The sequence below is a fragment of the Triturus cristatus genome, chromosome 10 (assembly GCF_964204655.1).
Source record: "Triturus cristatus chromosome 10, aTriCri1.1, whole genome shotgun sequence".
Classification (NCBI taxonomy): Eukaryota; Metazoa; Chordata; class Amphibia; order Caudata; family Salamandridae; genus Triturus; species Triturus cristatus.
In genome coordinates this window covers 902,049,838-902,072,536 of record NC_140593.1, presented here as the reverse complement: position 1 = coordinate 902,072,536, position 22,699 = coordinate 902,049,838, and the positions used below count along the sequence as shown (strand labels likewise).

General features: G+C 46.5%; 1 protein-coding gene across 1 annotated transcript in view; it reads right to left on the bottom strand.

The window, feature by feature from the left end:
- Nucleotides 1-217: 217 nt before the first annotated feature.
- The window catches only part of LOC146796211 (uncharacterized), an 83,296-nt gene continuing 60,814 nt past the window's right edge, over nucleotides 218-22,699 (bottom strand). The window contains exon 4 of the mRNA XM_085628711.1: nucleotides 218-2,247. Coding sequence (XP_085484837.1) covers nucleotides 1,019-2,247 — 1,229 coding nt within the window. The 3' untranslated portion in view covers nucleotides 218-1,018. The remainder of the gene's footprint in view (nucleotides 2,248-22,699) is intronic.

Here is a 22,699-nt window from a genome sequence, read left to right as displayed (position 1 = left end):
TGCTGCATGTTTTCTGCCATCAAAAGAATGCACACCTAAGAAACCAATGACTGTCGGGGGGCGCACACAGGAAGCCAGACACCAAGAGAAGATGCATACATAACCATAAAGAAATCCAAGAGTGTAAAATAAAGAGGATAGACTAATAGTTAAGGACAGGACGATGGGCTGACGGATCTCTGCAAAAGCAGAAGACAGAAAAGTAACCCAGCCTTAATAAATATTCTAAAACGTTCTTTATTGCATTAAAAATGTAAGAGGATTGAGGCACAATGCCTACAACATATATACCCTTTAAATTGTTCAGATGCCAAGCTCCTCTGCCATCAGGTGATGGGCATCTGGAGAATTCTGGGCATCAGCTTTCTATACTGGCTCTGTTCTAGAAAAAAATCATTGTAGGGGAGTATCTATGAATAACAAACCAGTACAAGAGTATTAAAACTAAAGTTGTGACACTTCATTTCAAATAAGCCATTTTAAATTCATTGAGGCCCATTTAACTTAATTAAGAAATCATTCAAATTTTCATGGGGAGAATGCAGTCTGCTCAGCATCAGATCCAGAAAAGCTTTCACCAATCGTTCCCAGCTCAGGCAAACTCACTATTCTTATGTATAGCAGACGTGCCATATCTATACTCTGCCTCCCTTCCAACTTGGAGCACATTCGGACAAGACTTTGGTCTACTGAGTAGTAAACTCCAAAAAAAAAAGGGATTAGGGGCCTGGAAGCTGCCCAGCTGTGCCAAGCATTACTATGCCATGGGCCTGCCCCAGGTCTTGCCTCGTATAATGAGCAGTGTTAACCCATCAGGCACCTTTCAGCACAACATAGCTAATGTGGTCAAGAGGACCATACCAGAGGACAAGGATGCTCCAGCTCTGGCTAAGGTACCGGCCTCAAACCTTCTCTATTTATTTAGCCTTCTCTAGAACGTGGAAGGAATTGCTATAAAAACATCTCCTGATCTCTGTGCATAAATTGTGTTCTCTTCTGTCAAATATTAAAAAACGTTTTAACTGAGTCCGCCACCATCATATTCCTCGATAGGATACTTGCGTGGACGTCCCCGTGGGCGTCCACTGCTCCGCGGAGTAAATGATTTCAATGACCAGGCGGCGGAGGCTGTGCTGACAGGACGACGCCGCGATGTCACCGATTTAGGTGACCAAGATGCAGAGGATGTGCTGCCAGTGCGGCCCCGTGACACAGTAGGTTTGGGTGAACAAGGGGCAGAATCTCCATTGGTCTGTGCTGCCGCCACAGACTCTGGGGAGCTTGCTTCTACCGAGCATGCCTGGTTAAGGTCTCCACTATGGGAATGGCTGTCAGACAGGTGGTTTCCCTGTGAAGCAGCTCGCTGCTCTCTAATCTGCTTCAGTTCATCGCGGATGTCTGTCATTACACCCAACAACTGCTGCTGGAGCAACCGGTCTTGCACCCGCTGCTCTCGCTGTTGTAGTCTTTCCTCCTCCCACATCGCTAGCTCCTGGTGGTAGAGTTGGTCCCACTGCTCCTCCAGTTCTAGGAGACGCTGCATGTTAGTCCTCCACATGGTTCTCCTGTCCTCCAGGAGGCAAGAGCACCCTTCCCTAGGCGGAAGCTCTGTTGCTGGAGTCCGGGTGCCCTCTTGTGAAGCTGATGAATGGAGTGAATCCTCTCTGGCAGTATCACTGGGCGGGGGTGACCCAGACTGCTGTTCCCACTCCTCTTGACTATCTTGCCAGGCAGGGGGCACTGGCTCAGAGGGCAAAGATCCAGTATCCATCTCTTGACTGGCACTTTTCCCAGGGATCTCCTCTTCATCTTCCTCTTCCATTTTGAATTTGAAAGCCTCAATCTGGTCAGAACCTATGGTAGAAATATGTTTGTCAGAAATGCCTTCATTACCCCAGTCTGGCTGTGAGGTCACCTGTGTAGTCACCTGACCCACGGAGCCCGCTGGCGAGGACACCATAGAACTCTGAGAATCGCAGGGACCGGAATCCCCATCATGAGCACCTACTGATAGGGAGGGGCCTGCGTCCGCTTCCACCGCTATCAATGTCGCCGGGGTGGGCTTCTGATCAATGACTTCCTGCTTACTCACATCCACTGCACGCTCTTTTGTTACTGTTGCTCCAGGCACGGCAATGAAGGTGAGATGAGTCGCAGTGGTTAGAATTGCTGGCGTCTGAGAGGTCGTTGTTAGGATTGCTGGGGTCATCACAGCCATCTCCTTCGATGGCTCTGGCTTAGGTGCAACTGCGGGTATGAAGAAGAAAAAAAAAAAGGCTGTTAGTGCGCTCATCTTCCACCAAGACCTAGCATATTCATCAGCTATTGTTATGTTATGTTATACTTTATTTGTAAAAGCGCACGTACACCAGATTGGTTTCATGGCGCTACTCTAAGGGTACTGGTCCTGAGCTATTACTCGTATGCCTGTCTAAATAGCCATGTCTTTAGGAGTCTACGAAAACTCATGAGGTCTGTGCAGGATCTTATTTCTAGAGGCAGGGAGTTCCAGTATCTGGAGCCTCGTATGGCGAACCTTGTTCCACCAGAACATTTCAGTTTGAAGGAAGGTATAGTCAGGAAATACATATGGGCAGATCGCAGGTCGGAGTGTATCTTTCAATAAGGCGGTCGAAGAATTTGGGGTTTCTACCATTCAGGGACTTGAAGATAATGCATCCCACCTTAAAGGCGCATCTCTGAGTTATGGGGAGCCAGTGCAGCTTCGTTAGAAGAGGAGTGACATGTTGATGCCCGTTTTCCTGAAGAGTCGGGCTGCCTGATTCTGTACCAGTTGAAGACGGTGGGTAAGATAAGCGGGAATGTCGAAGTACAGCGAATTGGCGTAATCTATATGGGATATCACCATAGCAAGGACGGCCTGTATTTTTGCTTCCTGTGTAAGAACCACTAATTTTCCTTATTTTTCTCAGTTGGAAAAAGCATGTTGAGATTACGGATCCTATTTGAGTTTTCATTGTAAGGTCATTATTAATTATGACCCCCGGAGTTTTGGAAGATATGGAAGCAGTAGGGGGCTGTCCCAGCTCTTTAGGCCAGAACCAGGGACTCCAAGGGTTTAAAGGACCTCCTGTAAGAATCACTTCTGTCTTATCTGGATTTAACTTCAGATGGTTGCTGTTCATCCAGTCAAGGAAAACAGCATCGTAGTCTGGAATTCATGGACGGATGTAGGGGAGTTACTGATGGGGAACACCAGTTGGAAATCGTCCGCGTAATTAAAGGTGTGAACTTTCCTTTCTTTCAGGGCGTGGATCAGAGGGAGAAGGTACAAGTTGAACAAGTGAGGGGAAAGAGAGGAGCCCTGAGGAACACCGCATGTAGTTCTCATCTTGGGGGTCATGAATTGGCCTAGACGGACCGCCTGAAATCGGTTTCCTAGAAAGGAATGGATCCATTCAAGGGCTGGGCCTTGAATTCCTGCTTCCTTGACACGGTCGACCAGTATATTGTGGTCGACCATGTCAAATGCCGCGGAAAGGTCCAGCAGCACCAGGGTTTGCGGAGAGCTCCTATCAGCCTTCTACCGAAGGGTGTCCAGTACTGTCAGCATAACTGACTCTGTGGAGTGAGCTGGGCGAAACCCTGCTTGATGTGCGTCCAGATAATCGGACTGCTCCAGAAAGGCAGATAGACTTCGGACCACATGGGCTTCGAGTAGTTTGGCCAGGTAAGGTAACAGTGAGATAGGGCGGTAGTTGGTTAAAATGTTAGGGTCCGCTCCTGGCTTCTTCAGGAGGGGGGATGACAGTAGCCTCCCTAAAGGTGTCAGGTACATAGCCTTGGGACAATGACTCATTTAAAAGGGACATAGTCGGACTCGGGAGAGCAGTAAAGACTTCCCTTAGGATCCAAGATGGGCAGCAATCCCTAGGTGAGACAGATTTTCTTTTATCAACAAGTCCAAAAATATTTCTTGACTTATTACTGGAATCTGTTCCAGAATGCAGGAGTTCTTGGGTATTGTTGGACATGCAGGGCTCGAGCATATAGGGATGCTCGCTTTGATGGCTTTGATTTTATCGATGAAGAAGTTGTTTAAGGAATCACAGTGTTTGCGAGTGTGTGGATTTTGGTGTCATTCTGTTTGGGTGAGATAGTTCATTAACTATCGAGATTTGATCGATTTGAGGAGGTGACGATTTTTGTGGAGAAATATTCAGCTTTTGTGGCCAGGATAATTGTTTTGTAATTTCTAAGTGCTGCTAAGTAGGTGCTTTTATCATCAGGCAAGTATTAACTTCTCCACCTCCTTTCAGCTTGTCGCAGAGCTAGTTTTAATTTCTTTAAATCAGAGGAAAACCATTTCTGGGCCTCATGGCGACGTGCTCGGTGTACTCTCCTAAGTGGGGCATATTTATTGCTAGCTGTCAGGAGCGAGTCCGATAGATCTTTCTCACTCTGGTTGATGGAAGATTGGGTAGTTCGAATTGTGTTGGTCAGGGTCTCTAGGAATTGACTTTTATCAATAGTGTTCCAACTCCTAACTGATCCAACATCTGGTAAGGATGTTTTGGGCCTGGTGAGAATATCAATAGCAAATTTGATAAAATGGTGATCGGACCATATACAGGGAGTGACCACTGGATTGGTCATAACCAGATTGGCTGACCATGCCTGGTCTAGTATGTGCCCTTTAATGTGTGTAGCAGTGGTGATATGCTGACTGAGGTTGAGCCCCGTGAGTAGGCCCGTTAGTTCAGCTGAATGAGGACCACCTGTTTCGTTGGCCCAGTAATTAAAATCACCAATCAACAATATTTTTGCATGATTTGTTATTAAATGTGACATCTGTTCACTCAAAAACTGTGGGAACAGTGGCATGCTCTGGGGTGGTCTATAAAGTAGGACACAGACCAAAGGGGCAAAATCAGATTCCAGTTTAATCACCAGGGGGCATATGTATCAACATCACCATTTGCGATTCTCAAATAGCGATTTTTAAAGAATCGCTATTTGAGAATTGCAAAACGGGATGTATTTAAAAAAAATTTAATAAAAAAAAAAAACTTTTGCGATTTCTTAAAATTCCTTAATTGCAATTAGCAAATTGCGAAATCGCAATTAAGGAATACCTGTCCATTCATTTCTATGGGCCAGGAGACCCATAGGAATGAATGGGAAGTAATTCTCAAATAGCGATTCGCAATTTGCTAATCGTAATTTGAGAATAATTTCAAAGGTGCAAGGGTGTCATGATGACACCCTGATGACACCCTGATGCGCCCCTGAAATGAGCATGTGTGTGCATATGGCGCACATACATGCCCTAAGGGCATATATGTGCGCCACGTGGCACTTTGTAAAATTCAAAAAAGTGCATTTTGAAAGGAAATCGCAAATTACCACCAACTAGAAGTTGGTGGTAATTTGCGATTTCTTAAGGATAATTCGCACAACTTGGGTGCGTGTTACATATCATTTAAGAAATCGCAATTTGCGATTTCTTAAATGCTTGCGCAAAATTAAGAAATCGTTAAATTAGCAATTCCTTAATTTTGCGATGGGATATCGCTCATACATCCCGATTAGTGATTTTTTCATCGCAAACGCTGTAATTTTGCGAATCGCAGCGTTTGCGATTAAAAAATCGTTTGATACATATGCCCCCAGGTTGTCTACAAGCGGTAAGTCAAGAGGAGTTAGTGCTGTGAATTTAAAATCCTGGTGTATTATAGTTGCTACTCCACCCCCCACTTTCCCCTGAGGGCGGTTTACTTGGAGGATGTAAAAGTCACTAGGTAGAGCAGCTAAAATATCAGGGGAGGAGTCCTGTGATAGCCAGGTTTCTGTAAACAGCAGAATTGAATATGCTACTTACCAGTATGCATCTGTTCTTGGCATGTAGGGCTGCTGACATTCATATCTGTGCATAGATCGCCGCCTAGTGTTGGGTCCGGATGTTTGCACGTGTTGCTCTGAGCCAGATGAGACAACTGTGGAGAGTGTGTTCCTCCCTGCTTCTGTATGTAGTACATGGCAGTCATGTTGTCCGTCCGGATCAACACGACTTTGTTGCACAAGTGTACTTTGAATGCTTTCATAGCGAGGAAGATCGCCATTAGCTCTAGAAGGTTGATGTGCATCTTCTTTTGTTGTTGTGTCCATAGTCCCTGCACTGTGTAATGGAGTACATGAGCTCCCCATCCCTGGAGAGACGCGTCCGCCGTCAGTATTATCTGTGGGACAGGCTCTTGGAACGGTCGGCCCTTGCAAAGGTTTTGTGGATTCCACCAATGCAGAGAGTTGTATGCCCGACCGCTCACCAACACTAGGTCTTTCAACTGTCCTTGAGCCTGATTCCACGGACGTGCTAAGCACTCCTGAAGCGGGCGCATATGTAGTCTCGCGTGTGGGACTATGAAGATGCAGGAGGCCATCATGCCTATCAACTGCATGAACACTCGCGCGGGCAGGGAGTGTTGTGGTTTGAACTTGGAAATCAGCAATTGCATGCTGTTGATTCTCACTAAATTTGGCTGAGCTGTGGCCGCCAGAGTGTCTATAGTCGCACCTAGGTACTGTTGTACGTGTGCGGGCTGCAGATGGGATTTTGGGTAATTGAGTGAGAACCCCAGACTGTGAAGGAGGTGAATGGTGCGGAGATGTGGCTGGCACATTGCTGGGCTGACTTCGCTTGAACGAGCCAGTCGTCCAGGTAAGGGTAGACGTGTATGTGCTGCCTCCGTAGATGTGCCGCCACAGTAGCTAGGCACTTTGTAAACACCCTTGGTGCCGTTGTCACGCCGAAGGGAAGGACTCTGAAGTGGTAATGCTGTCCTTGAACAGTGAACCTGAGGTATTTTTTGTGTGATGGGTGAATGGGTATGTGGAAATACGCATCCTTGAGGTCCAGTGTGGCTAGAAAGTCTCCCTGCTTGAGCAGCGGGAGGACTTGCTGGAGAGTGAGCATGTGAAAATGCTCGGAAAGAATGTATCTGTTTAGGGGTCTCAGGTCTAATATAGGTCTGAGTGACCCGTCCTTCTTCGGTATTAAAAAGTACAGGGAGTACACCCCCGTACCTTGCTCGTGGACGGGTACGACCTCTATTGCGCCTTTTAGAAGCATGCTTTGCACCTCCTGCTGTAAGAGCGTTAAGTGCTCTGAGGACATAGGACGGTTTTTTGGAGGTATTGTGGGTGGAGTGGAGGTTAGTTCTAGACAGTAACCGTATTTGACAATATCTTTGACCCACCTGTCCGTGGTGATGGAGTTCCACGTGGACAGGAACCTTTGTAGCCTTCCCCCGACAGGTGTTATATGGTCGGGAGGAAGGGAGAGGGCGTCACTGCTTGTTCTTGGGGGAGGACCTGGTGTTTCCGTAGCCGCATCCTCTGCCCTTTGTACTGGAGCCACGATATCCACCCTGGGTGTTTTTATCGTAGGTGGTTTGTGTATTGCTCTTGTTGTATGTTTGCTGTGACCCCTGTCCTCTACCTGCTCCCCTATTTCCGGGGCGACGAAAGGAGCCGCTCCGAAAGGACTGAGTCTGGATAGCCCCCATGGACTTTGCAGTGTCCGTGTCCTTCTTTATTTTCTCTAGGGTGGTGTCAACCTCCGGGCCGAATAAATAGTCGGGGTTGACAGGCTGGTTGAGTATGTTGTTTTGCACCTCAGGTTTGAATCCGGAGATTCGTAACTAGGCATGTCGTCGCAGCATGACGCTAGTGTTTATGGCCCTGGCAGCTGTGTCTGCGGCATCCAGCGCGCACTTGATGGATGCGTTTGTGAGGAGCTGTCCCTCCCTGATGAGGATCTCTGCACCTTCTCTGAATTGGTCAGGGAGATGTTGGATTAGCTGCTCTAATGTGTAGTAGTGCGCTCTATCGTAGCGAGCGAGGAGTGCTTGAGTATTGGCAATGCGCCATGTGTTGGCTGCCTGGGCGGCAACCCGTTTGCCAGAGGTCTCTAACACCTTGGACTCTTTGTCCGGGGGAGGAGCGTCACCTGTTGTTTGTGAGTGTGCCCTCTTGCGAGCATTCGCAACGACAATGGAATCCAGAGGTAATTGGCCTCTGATGTAAGTAGGGTCCCCAGGCGCTGATCTGTATTTTTTGTCGATCCTGGGGTTTATCACTCTTGCCCTGGTGGGTTCCTTGAAGATGTCCTTTGCTGGTTTGAGGACACCCTTCAACATGGGTAGAGTTTTTATATTTCTTTCTGAGGATGCAAAAGTATCCATAAGAAAGTCGTCCTCGACGGTGTCCGAGTGAAGTTGCACCCCATGATTGGCCGCAGCACGTTCAATTAGAGCGTTGAACGCTGCCGTGTCCTCTGTGGGAGATGTTTTTGCTCCATAGAGTTGCGGGTCTTGTGCATCCATAGGTGCACCTGGGTCCACAGGGTCATCCCAAGTTTGATCAGGGTCCTGTTGTCCGTCAGGGTCCATGTCTCCGGGGTAGGGGACTTGGTCACCCATGTAGTCCCCCCCAACGCATCCGTGTCGGAGTGTGTGGGAGAGAAGGATTGTGGATCCTGGTAGGGTGAGTGGAAAGGTTCGTAAAGAACTGGTTCTGAAGCCACAGGCAGCTTTCTTTTGAGTGGAATCCTGAAGGAGTCCAAAGCCGGCTCCGAAGTTATTTTCCGTTTGTGGATAATCATCCTGCCGGTGTCGGCGTCGATTATATGCGATGGAGACGTCTCCGCAGAGTGTTCGGCAGGCGTGATCGTGGTATGGGTCACCCGTGTCCTGATTTGGAACATTTTCGGGGCCGTGGATGGTGGCAGGCCAAAAGTAATGTTGGCTGGTGTCGAAGAGGCTGCTGGAGCTTTAATTGGCTCGGAGCCCGACGTGTCCTGGAGGACCATTTTCTTTTTGGTGCTTTGCGCAGCAATGGGTCGCGTTTGGAGCGCCCTCGAGTCTTTCGCACCGACCGGTTCTGTTGAGGCGGTCGTGGACTTTTTCGGCGCCGGTGGGTCATCGAGTCGAGGGGCGGGAGTGGCCGTCGACTTCTTCGATGATTGTGGCTTAGATGTCGCCGTGGAAGCGGTGTGAGACGCAGCAGGCTGCTTGACCTTTGGGGTCGGAGTCGATTGCGTCGGTGCCGGGAGCCGAGCAGGTTTGGTGGTACCGAAGGCCTTCTTCCTTATGTCGACTCCGACGTCGGCCGCTTCGAGTTTGGCACCGAAGTCTCGTTTGGTGCGCTCGGTGCCGATGTGTTTTGCTGGCGTCGAAGGTGTGGAGGGCCTCGATCCGACCAGCGCCACTTTCGGTTTCAAGTGAACCAATACAGCTTTCGGTTTCGGTTTTAAAGAAGGGAAACCAGCCACTTTGGGCATTAGTGGCTGCCGCTGAATGTCCGAGGCCGGGCCCGAGGGCTGGGCCGAAGAACTGCGGGATAGGTCTTGGGTAAGGCCCGAAGGCGATCCCTCGACCGAAGCCATAGACTGTTGCACTGGGCTTTCTTCAGTCTGAACGGGTAGGCCTTGCTCGTCACCGGAGCTACTCTCTTCGGCCCCTAAGGCCTCATTGTAGTCTCCTACCTCGGTGTCGTCTTCATCTCTGTGAAAGAGTGTTTCGTCGACGTCTTCCGATCCGGAGTCATGGTCGGAAACGGGACTGGAGGGTAGGTTCTCCACTTCTTCGACATCTTCGGTCTCGGCGTTGAAGATGTCGGCCGGGGCCGGTGCCGCTTGCTGCCCCTCGAGTCTCGCCGCTCGTCGATTCCGTAGAGTCTTCTTGGATCGAAATCTGGCACAGGCCATGCATGTAGATTCGTCGTGATCCGGTGAGAGGCATTTGTTGCACACCGGATGGACGTCGACGTGGGGGTATTTCGCATTGCATACCGGACACCTCTTGAATGGTGTCCTCGATTCCATCGCTGATGTCGAATCGACGGTCGGGTAAAATGCGAAAGTTTGTTCTAGAAGTTAGTAAACTAACAAAGATACTATCGATACCGATCGAGAACAGTACCGACGCGAGCTAAAGGCCTTTTGGCCTGTAAAACAGGTTTTCCTAACTTGAGTCAAGATAACACAACCGAACCCAATGGCGGAAAAAAACAATCTGAGGATGGAGAGGATGCCCATGCGCACTGTAGTCCAGGGGAGGAGTCACCTATCCCAGGATACTTCGAAGACTATTCCAGGACAACAACGTGCAAACATCCGGACCCAACACTAGGCGGCGATCTATGCACAGATATGAATTCAGCAGCCCACATGCCTCGAACATCCGGTTTCTCAGTCACCAGCAAGTGATGTATATCCAATTGGTGTTTAACCATGGAGCGGGTGTTGAGATAGATAACTGATAGGGCCTGATTTCTGTATCTATCCTGGAGCTCAGTGCAGCTTACAGGGTGGTTAGGGTGACACATTTCGGGAAAGGATGATCTTCTTTCCATTATCCCGTTGCTGGCCATACTAGCGCGCGTGAGAGGGTTAGATGCCAGGTCATTTGAGTGGAGCATTTTTAGTTCAGTAGCAGAATAAGTTATGATTTGGACATAGTGACTTGCCCCTTGCCCCGGTCAGCCACGGATGGGCGGGCTTGCGTTTGGTGCGCCTTCGGCGCTCCCGCGCTGCTACCGGCATTAATAGCCGTAGTCAGTCTTAGCTCCTCCCCCTCCTTACTGATTGGCGCCCCGATTGGGCATTCTACCAGGAAGTGAGTCGAGCCGATTGCACGGAGAACAGCAGCGCAGTAAATTTCTATACAATTAAATTTTACAAAACAGTGCAGCAATTCAATTTTGTGAGTCTCATGCAGTCAACTGATTTTAAAAAAAGAGGCAATAAGAGTTTCAAGCAGGGCAGCGGCACCTATCTCAGAGTGACCGCTCTCGCGCTGCTACTGGCATTAATAACTGTAGTCAACCTTAGCTCCTCCCCCTCCTCACTGATTGGCGCCCTGATTGGGCATTCTACCAGGAAGGGAGTCGAACCGATTGCACGGAGAACAGCAGCACGGTAAATTTCTCTACAATTCAATTTTAAAAAACAGTGCATGCCCCGCACAAGTATGGGAATTTGGTAGGGCTCACTTGAGTGTCACTCCCAACTGACCAAACTAGGGGCACACCGCTAACCACTTATTTCTCTCCTGCTTAGTGTTCTGCTTCTTGTACTTGACACTGCACCGTGAGACTGAAGAGCCCACCAGCCCTCCCCCCCCCCCCCTTCCTCAGTAACTCACCTCTGAACTCAAATCTCTCACATTTTATCACTGGTTTGGTAGATGTCAGTTGAGGGTCGTTGACCCTATAACAACGTGTAACAAGATGATCAAATGTGCAGCTGTTCAATAGCCTAATCCTCCTTTGCAGGTCTGGACCAAAATAAATACTTCTATGAATACACCCCAACACAAGGCTACAGACCCTCCCATAGTAGAGCCTACTGCAGTGGGAGCACCACTATGGCCAGGCAGAGGAGCAGAGACCAAAAGTATCTAATCTGATTGTGGGTGTATCTCTAATCTATGGTCCCACCCAATATCTAGGATCCTCCAACAGATAATGTGGATGCCCAATTTAAAGCAGTCACTCCACATCATTTGGTGGACAAACCTCATCTGGGACCTAAACTGGCATTAGTTGGACATCCTTAACATCTAGTGGCGACCACTGGGATAAGACAGTCACCCTTATAATAATGAGCGTACAAGCTGGAAGAATGGGCACTCCTCGCATAAAAGTGGGATCTAGATGCCACACCTGCCATGAGATGAGCTCTTCTCACAACTAGCAACCATGCCAGATATTTACCTAAAGTTGAAATGTGGTCTTTGACAGCAAGGACAAAACGAAGAGGAGCGATTTACAAAATATATGTTCGGCTGTTATTTCAGTGATGATTCATGCTGAGCTGACAAACTGCAGATGCTCTCTAATGTTCCTGGTACTAGACAGCAAGAATAGCTGAATTTCAAGACTTACTTCGAAGTATTTAATAATCTAGTAATATATATTTTAAACTCTTTTTGTTAGATTTTCCATAATTATACGAAGAAATTGATTTGGCAATTTCAGTATAGCAGTGACCGAACATACAGCCTAGCATATAGCACACCTTATATTCAGTTTCGAGACACAACAGCAGGGCAGCTACCCCACAGTCAGCCATGCAGGTACCCCTCCCTGATTTGTTTCTCGGAGGAAAAATTTGGGGGGGCTAGGGGGTGGTAGTTAAATTATGACCCTAGGTCACACCTATATTACGTCCGGGGCATACTTCTATGGGTCCCAGACCTTGCTGGACTTCTGGGGACATATTCAGGCCTTATTCACTGCTTTTTCCGCTAGTGATCTATATTCTTAGCTTTTGACTTTATGATCATTACAGTTGAATGGGGTTTGAGACTGTCAGAGAGATGTAGCCTAAGGGATCCCTCTTCCATCCAATCCTGTTGAGTCTTTGAACTGAGAGGGGGCTTACCTGTGCAAGACAGTAATGGTAATCTACCATTACTTCGCAGCCACTACTATGACTTACCATTACTACGCATTTTTTACTTAGCAGAATCTTTTACTTCGCATGCTTTAAGTTTGCATGCTTTTACTTCGCATATACCATTACTTAGCAAAGACACTTACTTTGCTGACTAGTCACATAGTTGTTTGGAAAAGAAGACGCTTCCGTTTCCAAACAATGACGTGCAGCTCTGACGACGCCTGAAGCAGGAGAAGAGAGGAAGAACGGTGAAGCGGGGGACCACGAGGAGAGAGAGGTAAGTGGGGCAGTGTAGTTTTTGGGGTCGTGCAGGGGATGTCTTTCAGGTTTTAGGGTTGCTTTTATGTAGTGTATTTTGGTTTAGGGTAGTAGTCGTGCAGGGGGGTCTCTTTTAGGTTTTAGGGTTGTGTTTATGTAGTGTAGAGTAGTGTATTTGGGTTTAGGGTAGTGGGCGTGCAGGGGGTTGTCTTTTAGGTTTTAGCGTTGTGTTTATGTAGTGTTGAGTAGTATATTTGGGTTTAGGGTAGTGGTCGTGCAGGGGGTTGTCTTAATTTGTAGGGTTGTGTTTATGTAGTGTATAGTGCATTTGGGTTTAGGGAAGTGGTTGTGCAGGGGGTTGTCTTTTAGGTTGTAGGGTTTTGTTTATGTAGTGTAGAGTAGTGTATTTTGGTTTAGGGAAGTAGTCATGCAGGGGGGTCTCTTTTAGGTTTTAGGGTTGTGTTTATGTAGTGCAGAGTAGTGTATTTGGGTTTAGGATAGTGGTCGTGCAGGGGGTTGTCTTAGGCTTTAGGGTTGTGTTTATGTAGAGTAGTGCATTTGGGTTTAGGGTAGTGGGCGTGCAGGGGGTTGTCTTTTAGGTTTTAGCGTTGTGTTTATGTAGTGTTGAGTAGTGTATTTGGGTTTAGGGTAGTGGTCGTGCAGGGGGGTTGTCTTTTAGGTTGTAGGGTTTTGTTTATGCAGTGTAGAGTAGTGTATTTGGGTTTAGTGTAGTGGTGTTTGGATAGTGTAGGGTAATGTAGTGTATGAGGGTAAGGGTAAAAGAGTCAAAAATGCGTAGAAGTTGTATAGTTAGGAATATACTCCGCAGTAAATTCCATATTTAGTACTTTTAAATGTATTTGCAAACTAAAAGCATGCGCAGTTAAATCTTGCATAGTAATGGTATTTGCGATGTAAAAACATCGTAGTAAAAACTTGCGAAGTAATGGTCTGCTAAGTAACATCATATATTCGACAGTAATACCTGTCCAAACTCAGCAATAGCACGGTTATCAAATTCCTTGAAGTGTGTGATCCATGTAAATTATTTACATTTCAGAATCTTTTTCAAATACATTTAAGGCCAGTATCAAAAGATCTAAGTGGAAAGTGGTAGTTAAGGAATATGCTTGCTATTTACAGTTTGTAATCCGTTAGAGGAGACCTTGAGAAATTGATTAACCATACAATAAAAACAGCCTTTACATCCCAAAACATAATTTTGGGGGAATCATGCTGACAAATGCACTGTCTGCACCCAAGAATTTTCTATACGCTTCTTAGGGTGTGGTGTTCAGGGAAACCTGTATATTTTTTTAAATATTTACCAAATGGCCACTAGAACTCACTTATAACAGATGGCTTTTAAACCAATGTATTTACCCACATAAGTGTGGCGGCTTCTCATCCATCAGTGCTAAGCCCTTTTATATATTTGGGGTAGTACATGCATAAACTTTCATACTTTTTTTTCCAGTTATCCATGCCAAATTTGCGTTCTTTTTTTCCTCCCATGTAGGGTCTTCTAAAGAAACTCTGGGTGTGTGGATTCCTCTAAAGTTAACAGAGAATATAGCTAAAATCTACTTTAAATAAAAGATACAAAAATAGAAAATAAAAATTCTGTGCATGAAAGGGTGTGTTTTTTTCTTTTTTAACAGTATCAACAAAAGGTTTACTGTGCTTAGGTGACTCTCTTCGGAGTATCAGCTGTGCAATTTTCGAAGTGGTGGTCAATATTTCCTATTTTTCTGGTTTCTACCTGCTTGCAGTTTCTAGGGAAAACCCACAGGTGAACACAGAAAGCTGTATATTTCTGAAAAGTAGACAAAAATTTTGAATTCAGTGAGAAGCCACTGGTGTAAATTTCTCATTGTTTTCCCAGAGAAAGTAATCGTTGAAATCAAAAACAAATGAAACTCAATAGGAAAAAAAAAAAAATAGGAGGAAGGAGACTGTTTTCATCTATTGTTTTTTGGGACCGATTGCTGATCTACATAGTAGTATACTGTTATATCCGTCAGACACTTCCGATTGTAGGGATATATATCAGTTTCTAAAAAATATGCTTTATCCAAAGCCATTATCCAAACTGCATTTTACGATTTTTCATAGCATACTAATCATACATCAATTCATGAGGTAAAATGTAATGAATGAAAAATGGTTATGAAGGATAGCTATGCTTTCATGAATTGTGTCCAAGAATCGGAGTTAAAAAATAATCTTTATTTGCACAACTCAGTTTGGTGTTAGCGATGTGTTTTAGATAGCATTTTGCAAAATTAGTTTTTTCTTGCACACTGACTTCTATTTGAAAGCCTGGAGTGGATAAAATTCAACAGGTGATAACAAATGATCTAATATTCTGTGGTGACACAATTCTCTCAAAATAACCTGGTACCCCACTTGTGGTGGAGGGCCCATCTTCAACAATAAGAAAAGCCAAAAAAATAATAAAGCGGAAACATTAACATTTTTCGCCACTGAATCATTTCATGGATGTGGGTAGCTGTGGAATATGGGTCCAAAGTTGGCAGGCAGCGTGGGAGAAATACCAAACCCAGATATTTATGAAAACTAGACATCCAAGGAAGTACAGGGTGGTGTGGTTTGCCTGCATCCTGCAAATTTTCTCTCCCGGAAAGGTCTCCAAATGTCAAACTTTGGCTAAGAACACAGACTTTTCTGGACCTTCTCTGAGGGTTCCCATGATTCTCCTGAAAAAAAATGTAACTCAGTTGTTTGGGTGAGCTTATCACCGGAGACAGACAGGGCACCAAATTTAAACGTTGAAACATCAAGATTTTACCTTAGAATTACAGCCTGGCTGGGGATGTGGGTAGGTGCAGAATTTGGGCACAGAGGTCTGAATGCATCCAAGTACACATACCAACCTCAGGCAATTCCATCATAGCATGGCTTTCATTGCACTACCATGGCTTACCCAGCATGCCCTGCAATGTAAACCTTTGGCTACTATCAAAGATTTTTCTCACATGTTTGTGCTAGACAGTTTCAGAATCTGCGGGGATTAATAAAAGTTACCATCCAGCACGTCCCCAATAAAAAAAATGGTACCCCAATTTGTGTGTGTGGGAGGGTATAGTGTGTGGGTGGGAAGGTTGTGTTGGGGTTGGAAGGGGGAGATATATACCACGATGGTCCAGCACCACTTGCCGTTTCTTTTCTCCCATGTTTTCCAAGGTAGTCTGGTGGGCATTCAGCCCCCTCTGGTTGGACAGATTAGATTTACATCTATCTGACCATCCTGAGGATAGGGGGCCGAACGTCCACCAGACTACAGAGAAAAAGTAGTGAGAAATAGAATGGGACATGAGCCCATTGACTCAATTATCAAACAGTGTTTCTGCCCTCTTTTTTTCCAAATATATATTTTTTTTTTTAAGTGTTTGCATTTTGTTTTTTTAGGTCAAATAAACAGTATATTGTTCTTACATTATAAACAAATAGGACGTCCAGCAGAATTTCATCTCACTTGCCATAGGGATGGCTGTGATGGTCAGGTTCTGTGCCACAGGGCGTGCAGAAAGATTGTCTGGCGGCGGGGGGCTTGTGGCCCGATGCCAGAAAGAATCGGCCTCCAAACCAGTCTTAAAAAAAACCTGTGCCCAAAGTACAGCTTTCCATGAGGGCTGACAACAATCCCCAGGAGCATAGAGTACCAGGGCTCTTCGGCCCAGATTGGTGCCACCAGACTAAGGGTCAATGATCTTTGCCTTATTTTCCTGACCACGTACAGAATAAGCAGGAGAGGTGGAAAAGCATTTCATTAATTGTGCATGGACTATGGGCTGTGGGCACCTGGAAGCGAGGCTTTGGCATTTTGCATTTCCGGGGGTAGCAAACAGCCAGTACAGACAACTAAGGAGGGTAGGTTCCCCCTGCTTCTGAATGTAGTTCATGGCTGTCATGTTGTCCATCTTTAAGGTAACATGTTCCCCTAGAACAGCCTGATCATGGTTCTCCGCGCTATAAGGATGGCTAATAATTCCAGTAAGTTGATTTGACATCCATGACGTTCTGGGGTCCAGAAGCCCTGCACAGTCATTTGGCTGAGGTAGGCTCCCAGTCCTGCGAGTGAAGCGTCTATGGTAATGGTCCTCTACAGAATCTTGCTGTTCCACCCTAGGAGTGTATGCACAGCCATGCTCTTTACCAACACTAGATCCTCCCAACACTTGTAACCAATGCCCCGAGGAGCTCTTGGAGTGGAACGTGCAGCCTGCACGAGTCCATCATCCTCAGTAACTTCATTACCATTATGACAGTAAGAGGACAGCTTTTCTGAAAAAACAGAGGCAACTAACTTTGGAATTACCCTCCCCTGGTTGGGGTATGTGCAATGAAATGGTCTGGAAGTGTAGACAACGGTGACTCCAGATGCATAGATTTCCAAAAGGTATTTTTATTTTCAAGATAGGGAAAATTACACCTCATCCACCTGACAGCATCTGGTGTGCATGGCTCACAACTCTTGCCTGAACAGAACATTCCAGTGCATCCCACCTAATTCTTTCAGCATTCATAACTCAGTTCATGATGATAACCAAGATACTATACACCTCTCTCTTAATATATTGAAAACTCTAAAATCCCTAGACATAATTAAACACATGTTGAGACATACTCATTTAATTAATCTACAAAGTAATTTAACATTTCAACATTCATCTTGTAAATGTTTAGGAGTCTTCACCACTCTGTTGCTTCTTCTCACTATTGCAACACTTTCGCCCGACTCCCTTTCATCTCTTCTTTCACCATTAGACACCTTGTGATGTGAACTTTTTTTTCATGTATTTGCCGTTTTCCCTTTGTGCCAGGTTTAACTTTTTTTCCTGTACTAGCCATGTCTTGTGCCAGGTTTACTTTTTCCTATCCTGTATTCGTCGCTATTCTTTTGCTTCAGGTTTAGTTTAATTTCCTGCTTTTTAGTTAGCCGTCCTTGCCGCCAGCTTTCTGCCATTTTGCCAAAGCCCTGCCTCCTACCGCCAAGCGGCAGGAACCCTGGCCCTCCCACCGTACATCGCTACAATGCCTCCGAGCCCTGGCCCGGCCAATGCTGCAACAACTGTTGCATCGCCTCTTAGCGAACCACAGAGGGACCCTACGCCTGCCTCAGCTTCACCTGCAACAGACACTGGTGCCTCTCCCACACAGCCAACTTCTGACCCCCCAGGAACAGCTCCACTGCAAGCTGCTCAACGCCTGATCCCTCTGCAAACATACCACAGACATCTGGGACACCATCACCATCACCACCCTCACCCTAGACGTGATGCTTATCACTGAAATCTGGCTCACCTAGTCTTCTAACCCTGGCATCATATCCGCAACGCCCAATGGCTACAAGATGATACAAAGAGACCGCATCAACAAACACGGAGGCAGCATCACCACAAGGACATCCTCCAATTCTGCTCCTCCGAAGACAGCCCATATCAATCATGGAACATTTCAACTTCCAGATCCACACAGATGTAAAGACAACTATCGGACAGAGGAACCCTCACCTACAGACCCCCGGACCCCCTCCCCGGCTTCTGCAACGCCATCTCCAAATTCATCCCACCCCTCCCAAGGAATCGACTTAAAACACTACATCTTCCTCAGCGATCTCAACTTCAACCTCAACCTCGACGACCCAAACGACACCAACTCTGCCTGCCGTGTTGAAAGCATTAGCCACATCAGCCTTATGCAGCTGATCACCAGTCCTTACACATCGCAGAACACACACTGGACCCCATTTTTACGGCCAGCAACAGTGTCAAGTTCAGCCATGTCACAGACCTAACATGACCGACCACAGCATCATCCACGTCACAGGCTCTCCAGGACCCACCATCAAGCCCTCTAACACCCCTTTCCCCCCACCACCGATGGAACAAAAGCACTGATACCTAGTGGACTTCCGCTCTCAGCACATCCAGACCCGCCACCTGGAGCAGGCCGTCCAGAACTTCTCAGACTGGATCTCTAACAGTACTGACACTATAGCCAACAGGTCCAGCAAGAACGCGAGTTGGTTCACCTCCGAACTCCGGACCATCAAACGAGAATGCAAGCGACTAGAGAAACAATGGCATTCCACCAGGTATCTGGTGGGCCTTTCCACCCTCAAATTGGCCCTCAATGATTAACACCTTTGCCTCAAAGAAGACAGGCAGATGGCCCTAACAAACAGCATAGAAGCAAGCTTCAATCACCCAAAGGAACTCTTCATCATCGTCATAGTTCTCCTGCCCTTCAATCACTGAGAACACTATCAGCCCCTCCCAAGACCTTTGCGACACCCTGGCAAACTACTTCTATAACAAGATATACGCCATCTACTGCAACTTCGACCCCCAACCCACCGACTTCAGCCACCTCCTAACACCCATGGACGTCACCCACGACCACCTGCTCACCGCCTGGAAACCACTCACGACACTGAGCACGTCAGCCATCATGACCTCGATCCACTCAGGAGCACCAATGGACCCCTGCTCCCACCCACCACATGTTCAACCTGGGACACAAGGAAATCAGCATTGCACTCACCGACATCCTAAACACATCCATCACCACAGCCACCGTCCTGACGCATCGAAACACGTGGAGGTTAAACCCCTCCTAAAGAAGCCCTCCGCCAACCCCAGCGAGTTCAAGAATTATCGTCCCATCTCCTTACTCCCCTCCTTCTCTCCCTTCCCCCCCCCCCCCCAGGGTCCTGGAAAAAGCTATCAATCGCCAGCTCACTGAACACCTGGAAGAAAACAACCTGCTCGACACCTCCCAGTCCAGTGTCCACGACAACCACATCACCAAGAGCGCCTTGATCGCCGTGACCGACAACATCAGAATACTCCTAGACTGAGGGGAGACAGCTGCCCTGATCTTCCTCGACCACTCGGCCACTTTTGATACTGTCTCTCACCACACACGCATCACAAGACTCCACCACATTAGCGCCCAGGAAAGCGCCCTCAAGTAGATCACCTCCAGACTAACTCAGAGTCCCTTACCGCCCTTTACCTCCGAGAGAAAGATTATCATCTGCAGCATCCCACAAGCCCCTCTCTCAGCCCCATTTTGTTCAACGCCTACATGACTCTGCTACACAAAGACTCATCATCTCCTACGCTGATGACACCAAACTCATCCTCTCCCTCATCAAAGACCCCGCCACCACTAGATCCAACTTCCGGAACACCATGACTAACCCCGCTGACTGGTGAGGTCCAACTGCCTAAAGCTGAACTAGGACTGAAGTGCTGATCTTCAGGAGGAACACCTCACTGTGGGCCTGCCTAACTCGGACCCACACCAAAACCCTCAGACTACACCTGCAACCTCAGCATCATCCTGGACACCAAACTCACAATGAAGCAAAAGGACAACGCAGTATCTTCATCCAGCTTCCACACCCTCCACATGCTTCAAAAGATCTTCAAAGGAATCCCTATCAGCACCAGGAAACCAATCACTCAAGCCCTCGTCACCAGCCGACTGGACTACGGAACAACCACCGCCCAGCTCATCAAGAGACTACAGACTATCCAGAACACTGCAGCCAGATTCATCCTCAACCTCCCTAAACAGACCAGCATCACCCATCACCTCAGAAGTATACACTGGCTCCCCATCCACAACCTTGGACCAGCCTACATCAACCACGGCCAAACTTTCCACCAACCTGCCAGACATTTGCGTTCTGCCTCCTTTGCCAAGGTCCCTGCATCCACCAAAGCCAAAGTGGAGGTCGTTCCTTCACCTACCTCACCGTCAAGTCCTGGAACAACCTTTCCCTACATCTCCAAACCGCACCATCACTCTCTAACTTCAGTAAGGGACTCAAGACCCGGCTCATCAACGAATAGCCTTCAAACCTGTGCACCTGGATACCCCGGGTGATAAGCTGTGCTATACAAATACTGCCTGATTGACAATATTGCGGGGAAGTCAACCAATATATTTCAACTAAAGAAATTACCCAAGCTCTCCACTACTTACTACTTGTTCTTACAATCTGAATCGCTTAAGTACCTTGTTAAATCTCTCTACTTTCCCACTGGCTTCCGAGTGGTAGAAAGCACAAAAGATGGTCTTATATATATATATTTGATTTTTAAAACGAGTTCTTCTTTAAAAAGAAGAAGATTTTTATTTTATATCTTATAAAATCGCGACAATAAGGAGCAGGGTGGAACTATTTAATGCTTAGTATTTAATTGTAATCCCCTGCAAGAAAAATGTAGTTAATAAAATGCCATTTAAGGTACATTTTGACTAATGAAGGAAACGTAATAAATTGAACACATAAAAAAGGGAAAATGCACAAAAATAAAGAATGTCAAGCAATGGAAAAGTCAGGTTGTCTCTTAGATGTCTGCCGCACTACAGGCACAGAAGCCATCACAGAATGATTGTTCTTACTCTTTAAGAAAATAATGACAAGATGTCTTCTGAGAGCACACAAGCCATCTTTTTACTTTATTTATTTATTGTGCCAAGAACATGGACAATGAGTCACTAAATGTCAGGGGTAGAGGGAGTGACATTACACACCCTTTGATCTTAATGACATCACAGGAAGTGACACCATATTATCTTTGACACTGAATCTTCCCAAGAAGTAGTCACACAACCTTAATCCTAAAGATATGACAGTAACCATTGCTGAAGTTCCATAATAAATGTACGATGAATAGCACAGAGAAGCGAGTGAACCAAACCTCTGCTAGGATGGTTCGGGGTTTCTCCCCCTAAGAAAATCTTGAAACATTGATCAAATATAACATTTTACAGAATAATTTTCACATATATTTGCGCAAAAGCCATGGGCTCTGAAGGGGTGCTCATTAAATAATCAAGTTCTTTATGGAGTGCCAATGGAAGAAACCTGATGCTCCCTAGGGGTTGCCCTCAGGCTCTATGGTGTCCCATGTCCAAAATGACCTCCTTTGTGCCATACACAATATGCATGGAATAGAATTGTGCCATAAATACCATCCCTATATCATGGGAGATCAATCTGTCAAAATGTACCTCTTGTAAGTCAGAGCCACCAAGAATACAAATTAAAATATTATAGTATGTGCAAATGTACATAAGTCAAAATTACCTTGTAGTTTTACAAAACTACATCCTTCCACTGGTCTGTTTGAATACGAAGGCAAGTTCTATAAAGATATTGCAGAAATAGCCCATCTAGCCACTTAGCCGAGCCCATTTGTCTGCCTACTGCTCAACTAATCAGTCTATAGCTTTCCCAGTATCTTGCACTATCCTTAACAAGCATTTGCAATGCAATAGGTCTTGCATTAGAAAAGTTTGAGCTATTGGTATTGTAAATGCCAAATTTTGTATTTATGTGTTGGTTTTGAAAATAGCTAAATTAATAGCTTTGTCATTTACAATTCCAATAGTTTTAACTTTCGCACCAAATACATAGCACCGACAAACATTGACCGAAAACAAAAAAAAATGCTTTAAAAGGGTTTTGGAAACGTTTTGTTCCTGTAACGTTTGTGACTTTTAAAAAAAAGTGAAAATGCACCTACTGACATCGTACAAAATAGGGGGCAGTGTGTAAGAGGGCAGTGTGTGAGGGGGCATTGTATGCGGGCAAAGTGTGAGTGTGTAAGGGTGCGGGCTGTGTGTGTGTGCAGGGTGTAAGGGTGCAGTGTGTGTGGCCTAAAGTAGTGTAAGTGGGTAATGTGGGAGGGTGCATAGTGTATAGGGGCAGTGGGGCAGTGTGAGGGGGGTGCAGAGTGTGAGGGGGTGAAGAGTGTGAGGGGGGTGCAAAGTGTGAGGGGGGTGCAGAGTGCGAGGGGGTGCAGAGTGCGAGGGGGTGCAGAGTGCGAGGGGGTGCAGAGTGCGAGGGGGTGCAGAGTGCGAAGGGGGTGCAGAGTGCGAAGGGGGTGCAGAGTGCGAAGGGGGTGCAGAGTGCGAAGGGGGTGCAGAGTGCGAAGGGGGTGCAGAGTGCGAGGGGGGTGCAGAGTGAGAGGG